Source organism: Micromys minutus, assembly GCF_963924665.1.
Source record: "Micromys minutus genome assembly, chromosome: 13".
In the NCBI taxonomy this organism is placed as follows: domain Eukaryota; kingdom Metazoa; phylum Chordata; class Mammalia; order Rodentia; family Muridae; genus Micromys; species Micromys minutus.
Window position 1 is genome coordinate 1,145,285 of NC_137982.1, and position 10,902 is coordinate 1,156,186.

The 10,902-nt window shown below is 54.7% G+C and overlaps 1 protein-coding gene across 3 annotated transcripts in view; it reads right to left on the bottom strand.

The window, feature by feature from the left end:
• The window catches only part of CACNA1B (calcium voltage-gated channel subunit alpha1 B), a gene marked incomplete at both ends in the record, with an annotated part of 161,608 nt that extends 150,991 nt beyond the window's left edge, over positions 1-10,617 (bottom strand). For all 3 annotated transcript variants that reach the window (XM_080928036.1, XM_080928034.1, XM_080928035.1), the window contains 3 exons: positions 6,125-6,264; positions 9,349-9,470; positions 10,332-10,617. In XM_080928036.1, the coding sequence (XP_080784162.1) occupies positions 6,125-6,264; positions 9,349-9,470; positions 10,332-10,617 (548 nt within the window). The remainder of the gene's footprint in view (positions 1-6,124; positions 6,265-9,348; positions 9,471-10,331) is intronic.
• Positions 10,618-10,902: the final 285 nt, after the last annotated feature.

Consider the following 10,902-nt stretch of genomic DNA (forward strand, 5'->3'; position numbering starts at 1 on the left):
ACTGTCCACCTTCCCTCCCAATGAGGCAACCCACACTCCTCCTCCCATAGGAGATGCGTCCAGAGAGAGAACCTGAGCTCTAATTACATGTCCTGGAAAGAAATCTCAGTTTAATTTGAAGTAAAATGAGAAGCTGTGGTTGGAAATGCTCCCCAGGGAACCACCTGCCGAGCCAAGACTGTTTCTTTGTGTCTCCACAGGCCATAAGGGGAAGGAACAGGAGCAGGCTAGGCTACAACAGAGGTACAGGCATCCTTGTTACTGTGGATTTAAATCCTCTAGGCTAATGGCTATAGCAGGATTTTCTGGGGATTCTGGAAGAAAGGATGCAGTGATGGGGGATGAGGATAAGGATGGGGTTGGGATGGGGATGGGATGGGGGATGGGGATGGGGATGGGATGGGGATGGGGATGGGGATAGGATGGGATGGGGATGGGGGATGGGATGAGGATGGGGGATGGGATGGGGATGAGGCTGGGATGGGGATGGGATGGGGGATGGGATGGGGATGGGGGATGGGATGGGGATGGGGGATGGGGGATGGGATGGGGATGGGGGATGGGATGGGGGATGGGATTGGGGATGGGGTTGGGATGGGGATAGGATGGGGGATAGGAATAGGGATGGGATGGGGATGGGAATAGGGATGGGATGGGGATGAGGATGGGGGATGGGGTTGGGATGGGGATGAGATGGGGGATGGGGTTGGGATGGGGATGGGGATGGGGGATGGGATGGGGATGGGGGATGAGGCTGGGATGGGATGGGGGATGGGATGAGGATGAGGCTGGAATGGGGATGGGATGGGATTGGGATGGGGATGAGGGATGGGATGGGGATGGGATGGGGGATAGGATGGGGATGGGGGATGGGATGGGGATGGGATGGGATGGGGGATGAGGCTGGGATGGGATGGGGGATGGGATTGGGGATGGGGTTGGAATGGGGATAGGATGGGGGATAGGAATAGGGATGGGATGGGGATGGGAATAGGGATGGGATGGGGATGAGGATGGGGTTGGGATGGGGATGGGGGATGGGATGGGGATAGGATGGGGGATGGGATGGAATGGGGGATGAGGATGGGGATGGGGATGAGGATGGGATGGGGATGGGATGGGGGATGGGAATAGGGATGGGATGGGGATGAGGATGGGGGATGGAGATTGGGGATGGTAATGGGGATGGAGATGGGGGTGGGGTGAGGTGGGCAGAAGTATGAAGGACACCATATGGAGCTTAGAGAACACAGCAGCCTAGAAAAGTGGGTGTCGGGTTTGAAAGACATCAGTGGCTCCTGTAGACTCTGCCTCTTGAATGCTTTGAGGCTGAGACTGTCTCCAAGACCCTCAGTCTCAACTGTCTGCTTTCCTTCTTGTGCCTAGTGACAGCCCAATTGATTGTCCTGCACCTAGACCACAGATGGTCTTTGTCCCTACATCCTCTTCCCTGACATTCACCGAAACTGTCTCAGAGATCTGCTAACACCAGTGACAGACAGCACTCTGCATTCAGCTACTTTGAGTTTCCCTCCCTCCAAGTGCAGATGGACAGACAAACCAGCCTACAGAAGGTAACAATCTATCTGGTCACCTCTGTGTCCTGAGACACCTAAACAGGGAGGAAGGCAAGAGGTGCTCCCGCAAACACCTTCCAGGAGACCACACAGTAAAGAGGTCCTGGGAGGGACAGTCTAGGGGTGCGGGTCTGGGAGCTCCAACGCCCCCTTGTTCACTTGCTCTCCATCCCTCAGACCCCCATCTTTGCTCTGACCTACATCTGTCTCCTGTTTCTCATCCCTTCTTCACACATATTAGCTGATGTTCTTGCTTCTAAATGCAATGGGAACCATCTGTGAAGTCACCAACCACCTCTGCCCACCTCGGTACACCATCTTCAGCCACTGGACACTCACAGCCATTAGACAGACCAATATACTGACCAGAGACCTGGACATGCCTTCTTCAACTACATCAATTTCTCCTGGACCTTTCCACCAATGTTCAGGCAGACTGTAAGCCGCCTAATGCAACCCTCTGGGCCTCCATCTCCTGACCATATCAGCCAACTTTATTTATCCCACCTGTTTTGCTATAAAGCACCCTATAAGCAATGAGTGTTACTACTACTAAGCGATCCCACCACGAGGCCCCCTCGCCCAGCAGGCTCACTCCTCCACATACCTAATGCACTTCAGGCCCTATCACATGCTTCCCCTCCAACATCCGTTTTGTGGTGCAGAACACACGCTTTATGAATTCCCAACTGCTCACAAGTGCTCCCCTAGATCTCCATCACCTCCTTGCCCAGGTAGCTCTAGCTATGGGCACCAGGGTGCAGGCCAGCATAGTTTCTTTCGCCCCTGGGGATCCTGTCTGCTGTCTGACATACTCTTGTTCAGGATGTTAACCACAGCTCTTCCCAGACACCAAGTGGCTTATATATACCCTTAAGCCTTGAGGCTCACTCACACCCTCCCAAGCCCGAAGCCTTCTCTGACTGCCTACACAAAGCTTGTCCTATGTGCTCCTTGCCCACTTTCCCACCAAGACCAAGGTTACTCAGTCCTTCCTGGACACATTGAGTTGGTCCATGCCAAGAAGCACCAATACCTAGCCAGGACACAGACCTGCTCTGGGTACAGTCTGGGAGGTGGACGCCCAAGCCAGTGACTGCAGAGTACGTAAGCACCATGAAGGTATGAGATCTCATGTAGTGACAAGAAATAGGCTGGGCAAGATGCCTGGCCGCTCACAGGAGGGGCTCAGCAGTTTTCCCCTGTGCTCATACCCTCTGGCAAATGCAAGTACATATGTGATTAATGGCTGATAATGGATTAATGAACAGTGTCGGCAGAAGGAAGATGAAGGGCTAACGAGTGGGCATAGCATGGATGGGCTCAGGTGAACCCACTGAATAGCAGCAGCTGCAACAGTGCCTCTGGCTGAGCTGGGACGGTGGCTCTTTCTGTCCTCTTCCAACCAAGGTCCCAGTAGGGCAGCTCTGGGCCCTGTTCATCCTACGATGCAGAAAGAAGTGTCCTTGGAGAAGAAGGTGAGCGTGGAAGCCCGCCCCTATCCTCCCAGTCAGCTGTAGGACCAGGAAGGAAACCTTTCTCCTAACAGTAAGGCAGAGCCCATATTCAAAGGTTCAGGCCTTTGTCCCACCCCAGAGAGAGACAAGAGTCTGGGTGGTAATCCACGAGCTAGCCCAATGAGGAGCAGGACTCCTAACTGAGGGACCAGATTTTCTGAGAACAGGCCCATATCCCGCAGGCCAGCCTCAATGCCTTGAAGTTTCCAACATCTCTCATAATTCTGAGTTCCAGAGCCATCCCTTTAATAGGACCCAAAAGCAGATCTTATATATGCTCCCAGAGCAGCCAGCACCCAGAAAACCTACTGATCACAGCCCTGGCAACACATGCACTGGTGCAGATAAGACACAGAGGGAAACGGAAGGCAGCAGCAGGCACCCAGCCTTGGCTTCTCTGGGGGTTCGGGGTAAAGGGCACAACTTCCTACCCTACCCCTGCCCAGGCATCTCCTACAACCTCCACCAACATCAGGAGAACAGAGACCCCTGCTGGCCACTGGGGATATGACTGGCTTCACTAGGCAACAGGCCAGGGTGCTGTATGCCTTTCCCCTCTGGGCTTCAAGCCTTCTAAGCACCAATTAAACAAAGCTTAATTAAAACAACAAAATAACAAGAAAGTGCCACACCTCCACATATACCCTGCCATAGGGACCTCAGCTCAGGAGGGTTAGTGATGGGTTCTTCCCTGGGTTTCCCACCAAAACCTCCCACAAAGAGGCACATGCGGGGGGGGGGGGGGGATGGGGGGAGTGTCCCTGTGAGTTTGTCTTCCACAGGAGCATCAGAGCAGCTCCTAGTTTGGGTCTGGTCCTGCATGTAGGCCTCCATGACACATGCATCACCCTTCCACTTGGGGGGTTCCCCAAAACTTGGCACTGTCTCAAGGAATTCATGGCAAAGGGAGAAGCCTCAAACCAGGACACCAGAGCCAGCATTCTTGCAACACAGAGGGCAGAAGACAGAGAAATAAAGTATGTGGATGAGATGGGATGGACAACCCAGGAGAGTGAAGGAAGCAGAAGAGGGGAGTAGAAGAGAAAACTGCTGAGTAAGAGGCAAAGGAGAGAAACAGAAAAGAGACAAGGGGGTCTCCAAGACTAGAGTGAGACCGTCCTGCCTTTCTTTTGGGGGGGCCCTAGCATCTTTGCTCAAGCATTCACAGGAAGGTTAGCAGTTCTGTCTGAAACCACCCTGCAATAGATTGTGTTCTCCACCCCCCAGGCCTCTCGTAGGTTCAGGGTTCTGGACGATCTAGAGGCAAATAGGCAAGGGTTGTGTGGGGAACTCTGGTGTGCCTCCTGGCCTCCTGTCTCCAGGCAGCCTAAACCTGGGTAGAAGATTCCAGTAGCAGGGTCCAGCATACCTCGACAGCCTCTCCCCTCAACATTTATCAGTTTGGTCACCACACACTGTACCCTCCTAGATGCCTGCCCTAACACGGGCTCCAGGGACACTCTGAAAAATAAGATGCCATCTTGTCTTCAGGGACTTGATCTCAAGGGAAGAGAGCTGTAAACAGCTGTCGTTACTCCTGGATGCCTAGGTAGTCACCCTGGGTGTGGGGAACACCCAACCCACAGGGGCCATACTGTTCACCAGCCCCAAGTGATTCTTCACTAGGTCATCAGTGGAAAGCAATTCTCCACAAAACTATAGAGGGCTTTCGATGAACACCATGTCAACACACGCCTGCTTTGGAACGAGCAATGCACAGAAGTGTGCAAAGATTACCATCACATGAGGGGCACTGAGGCCACCAACACACTAAATTCCCTGGGCATACCAGACAGTTCGAGGGGACAAACCTCCCTGCCCCAACCTCAGCATTACAAACATTGTCCTCACAGCAGAAGCCACAGCACAAAGACCAAAGCAGACCCCATGTCCCTGTGCACCTTATTTAAGAGCCCCGAGGTCATTACCTGACTCCCTTTATTCCACAAAATCTAGGACCCATGGTGGCTTCCCACACCCAGGCTTCCCAGTCACCTGCCCACCCTCCTCCCCTACACACCCGCATACACCTGGTCTCCGTGGAGGTCCGTGGTCAGCAGAGACAGAACCACACCAACCCACATTTAAAGAGTACTTGCACCTATCATGGTCCAGCTCCCTGCATCCCAATCTGGGCACTTAGTCTCCAAGCACCACGTCCCGAGGGAAGGTGACACTTCGATCCCTAGACAGGACGGAGCCTCGGGGGAAGCAGCCACCATCTCAACCACAGCCCCTGTTCCCAGCACAGCAGCTCCACGGTCCTCAACCTTCACCAGAAAAACAGAAGAAAGGTGTGCAGAGCCCACTGGACAGATAAATCAACTGAGGTGGCTCAGGGACAGACCACACACTGGCTTCCTGGACAGTGGGGAGTTTTATTTTGGTCATTATAAGGAAGTACTGACTTGAGGAAGCAGTGGGCACACATTGTGATGAAACACACTGGGGACACGAAGACTGGAGAAATAGATCAGCAGTTAAGAGCACTTACTGCTCTAGCAGACAGCCCTGGTTCAGTTTCCAGCACTGAACTCCAGTTCCAGGGAACCTCATGCCCTCTTCTGACTTCTGAGGGCACCAGGCACATACACATATAAAAGCAAAACCACTAACTCATTAAATAAATCTTAAACCAAGAACATTACCAGGGCAAGAAGCAGGAAAATGTACTAAGCCTCACACAGTGGGACAGCTATGGAGGAGACATCCCAGCTAGCTCCTCAGACAGAAAGTGGCTCAGGTTCCACATGTCCCTCCAGTATCAAGGATAGATAAAAACTTCCATCAAGGAAGTCCCTCACTTGCCCATCACCCCAGACATAATACCCAATGACCAGCTTGCTTTTAACACCTGTAAGAAAGCGCCACCAGATAGGCTACTACTAGGAGTGAGCCCTTTGAGAAAACATGTTTCAGACACCAGCATGGTCCTCACAGCAGAAGCCACAGTGGGCAGCTGGGAACAGACACCTGTGTGACTTGAGTGAGGAGAAGCAATCGCATTCACCGTCAGGACAGCCCACCTACCCCGTGAGGACCACCACGAAGTCCATGACGTTCCAGCCGTTCCGAAGGTAGGAGCCTTTGTGGAAAACAAATCCCAGGGCTATTATCTTGATGCCCGCCTCGAAGCAGAAGATCCCGATGAAGTAAGGTTCCGTGTCATCCTGAGGAGAAGCACAGGGCAGCGTTCACCTCTGTCCCCTCAGAAAAGAGGCTTGGCAGCAACTCCTGTCTGATGACCATACCTACCACCACAAGGGTAACCCTGCCAGGCACCCCAGAGACTTCCCCAGCATGCAGTGTTCCCACAAGCCTCAGCATGCTCATCTGACACGGCTTAGAATATGACGTGTCATTTGTTGGCATGGCAAAGGTGTCCTGATTATGTCTAGGAGTCCTTAGGCCTCTACTTCGTTAACCCAGCTTCTGCCCCTCACAGATCACCCAGGACTGTTCCCCTAGAACCATGGAGCAGACTTTACCGAGGGGGTTTAAAAAGATGGTGCTCTTTGTGAATGCCCGTAAATCAAATACTTGTGTTAACTATAACAACCCTTTCTATACAACGAAGTCTTCTCCATCCTAAGAGCACAAAGGCAGAGTAACAGGGCAGAGCCTCCATCCGGTCACTATGCCAGGTTACCCAGAATGCTTGACATCCTTAGATGTTGCTTTGGGATTCATTCATGCGTGCAATGCACACAGACAAGCAGAACACACAAATCCCGACAGGGGAAAAGAAAGAGAAATCTCCAGCATTAAGGATACTATGGAGACCAGAAGGCAGGCAGGAGACTGGGAGGTGGGCGCGATCCCAGGATCCCAGACAGACCAAGACTCAGGAACCTCATCAAAAGTATGGCAACGGGCTGGAGAGATGGCTCAGCAGTTAACAGCAACGACTGCTCTTCCAGAGGTTCTGAGATCAATTCCCAGCAACCACATGGTGGCTCACAACCATCTGTAATGGGCTCTGATGCCCTTTTCTGGTGTGTCTGAAGACAGCAATGGTATACTCATATACATAAAATAAATAAATCTTTTTATATAAAACAAAATTATGTCAATAAAGGTTTCTAGGGCTAGAGTCTGAGGAAAGATTATTGTGGGAGAAAACAATGGGACCAAAGGAAGGATTATGGAAACTCTAGTAAGATCCCTATGTCTGCTTCTTAGCCAAAACCTGCAAGATATGATGTTGGGGAGAAGGCTGTTACATGCCCACACGTGTAGTAGGAGCACCATGTGTAATGGGAGGAGAGCAGAGCTTTAGGGAGCTGGACAGGGAGGACCAGCATCACTCAGTTGCTCCACTCTGGAGGAGCCATGAGGAGGCCCCAGGCCTTAGTTCACCCTTTGTCTCTTGCCTGCAGGGAGCCAGGCCCCAAGACTGAGTAACGGCCACCCATGGCCCTGGAGTTTGGAACAGGAGGTAGATATGAGCAGGAGTGAGTGTAGAAGAAGAAGCTACATCTGAGGCGCCTGGCAGCTGAGCCTCCATGATGGCCTAGTGTTTCTGTCCTGCCTCCTGATGTTGTGAGTCAACAACAGTAAGGCTCCTGGAGGAATGCACGAACCATTCCTGGCCTCAGGTTTCTGGTCTAGTGTAGGTGGAAGGGTTTATTCCTAAGAGGAGGGGCTGCTGACACCAAAGAAGGAGCTGACCTCAAAAGGCCTTCACAGAAGGTTCCTGGTCAGAAAAGAGAAGGGCCACCAGCAAGGAAGCTCTCTACCCTGGGTTCTTCTATAAGCCAGACCTATGATTGAGGCTGATGGAGGTGGAAGATGGATATGCCAATGGCTTGGGAGCCACTGGACTGCAAGCTTGAGGCTTGGGCAGGTATAGAACAAAAGTTAGTATGAAGCAGAGTCCCCAGAGATGAGGAAGCTCTACCCCAAGCGAGGCTGAAAACACTGAGGGGCCGAGGGGCCCTAACACCACTCAACCCCCTACCTGCTACCTAGACAGCAGTTCCTATTTCCAAACCCATCTCTCTTTTGTTCATCCTAAGAGCCCCTGAGGACTGGGCCTACAAGCAAAACTGGGGTTAGCAGAGAGCTTTCTGGTGTACCAGGACAGGTCCAAAGCAGGCATATACTGTTCGTTCTCCCAAGAGCTGAGCCACTAAAATCACATCTCCCCATTCCCACCATCACCAAAACCAGGCAAACCTGATAAACAAGCTCAGGCATTCAGAAAACTGCACACCAAACTGGCCCGTAGAAGCCTATGGTCATGACCTCCTTCCACTGACCTAGGTCTATCCTGCGACTCTCTTGACCATACCTACCAGAGTTCCCTAGAGACTTGGTCACTACCTGTAGCCTGGCATTGGTGACAATCCGATGAATCTCCAAGTTCACTCTGTTTTCTGGCCTCTGGAGTGGATGCTCACCACAAGGCCAGGAGCCCAGAGGAACACAGGCACTATTGCGCATGCCCACACGTGCCCAGGAACCATTTCTTACCCTCTACCTTGAAATGTGACTGGACACACACTCCTTCCCATCCTACACTCTAAGCCTACTCAGCCTCTGTGTCCTCGAGGGAAGTCCTCAACACCAAGGAGTCATCCTAGATATCCTCTTAGTTGGTTTTTCTTGATGTCCACCTACTCATAGTCACCCCCTCTTTCCAACTACAGAAGAGAGTGGGAAGAGAGGCCACACCACTGCGCCAGAGTCTCACAGCACGCCAAGCACATGCTAAGCCTAGGCAAAGGGGAAGCAGGAAAAAGCTGATGCTGTGTGCCCCCTCGCCTGTGGAACGGTGCTACCCCTCAAACCTCCAGAGACCAGAAGGCTGCTCTTCACCCTGCCTCTTGCTACAGAAGAGTCATAATCTCAGCAGCATGGTCCCTGATCCCCAAAGTGGACACCACTGGGTTCCAGGAAACTCTTGTCAGGACACTAGGGAAAATATGGATTGGGAACATTTGGGAAGAAGTGCTTCCTTAGGGAGCAAAGTGCCTGACGTTCTCGCTCTCTTCGAGAGAAATGCCCCTCTCTCACGTTAGGTCTAGAAATCAAGGCCAGCACAGCATGCCCAGATGAGCCATCTGGAGAGCAGGGGCAGCTAAAGACACAAGACAAGCCAGCTGGTGGTTCCCTGGTCACCCCAGCTTCCTGGCACTGGAGGCGGAGTCAAAGGGCCCTCGGAGGAAGGATAGGGCTGTCGAGCTCATGCACATCAGACCACCTGCCACTACCCCCACCTTTCGGGACCCAGACCCTCAGCCAGCACTCACCAGTCGCTCAGACATGGGAGTCTTGTCCCCATCAGGCAGGTGCTGCTCCAGGGCCAGAACAATGCAGTTGGCGATGATGGTGGCCAGGATCATGTATTCGAAGGGCGTGTGTGGGTTAAGGACTGGATAGGAGGCGCTACGGAGGTAGTGAAGAGGACAGCGCAGTGCAGCAGCTGAGTACTGCTGGCCGACACCCACCTTCCCGCGGATCAGGACGAGTCTTCCCAGCTCTCCGCCCTAGTTCTGGGGGCAGCCAAGAGGCGGGGCCTCTGCAGTTACCCAACCCCTCGTTAGTTCGGACGCCGTCAGCACCACGGACAGCTGCCTGGCCTGGCCTGCCAGCGCCACGGGGGAACCCTCCAATCGCCCCCTAGAGCAGTAGAAGCGGGCCCTGCGCAGGCGCACACCCTACCTAAAGACAGCCACAAGTATCTACACCCGCACGTGAACATAATGTACCAAGAATGCCTACCACACGCACGCGCAGCACCGGCTCGTGGATGCCCGCACACAAACGCAGGCACTTGCAGTCAGCACGCGCACAGACCTGCAACCACACAGCACTCACACCTGCATAGACTCGGATTCGCCCTCCCGTGTCCTCCAGGCCAGACGCACGCTGTGTGCCCCAAGCTGGCTGCCCAAGACCAAGTGCAAGAAGGGACAAGTCTCAGGTCAGAAGGGGCTCCGCCCAGAGTGCACCTGCTCCGTCGTGGCCTCCACGACCACACGCGCGCACACCCAAACCACGCACACACGCACTCGGAGACCGCCCCAGAAGCCCCGCCCCGCTCCTCCTCGCTGGGCCGTGGGGTCCGCGACGTGTCTCTCCCAGGTCGCACCCCCTCCCAGCACCAGAAAGATGGCCACTGGACGACGACGCCCAGGCCCCAGCCGCCCCTCCTAGACCCGCCGCGCGGACACCGACGTCGCCCCCGCCCCTGACCTCCGCCGGTTCCCGCCCGGCCAGGCCCCCGTAGGATATGGCCATTCGGTGATGCGCTTAGCGTATTTGCGGACGATGTTGTCCTCGCTGAAGACGAAGAGCGAGCGGTTGACGGTGAAGCAGTTCTGCTTGACTGGGATGGGGTTGTACAGGGCCATGGTCCGTGCGCGCTGCGCAATGGACTGCTTGTACAGGACCCGCTGGCCCGGCGGCAGACCTCCCTGGCCCGGGCCACCGGCCCCGCCGGCCCCACCGCCCCGAGCCCGCTCCCCGCCGCCGGTGCCCCCATAGCGGCCGCCCAGCTCGTCCCCGAAGCGGACCATGACTCCCGGACGCCGCGAGCATCCCCGGCTCCGGGGCCCGGCACCGAGGGCGCGGCGCGCCAGGGGCTCCTAGCCTAGCCGCAGAGAGCTGTCTGGACCTCGCCCGCCAGCTGCTACCGCACCCGAGCCGCGGCCCCACGCCACGCCCTATAAGGGGTCGGTCACGCGGCCGAGCCTAGCCAATCCGCGTCAGTCCCATCCCCGAACCCCACAGACCCCGCCCCCGCGGCCGCCCCCGCCGGAGTCCGCGGCGGTCCTCGGGGAACGCCGAGTTGCTTGCGTGAG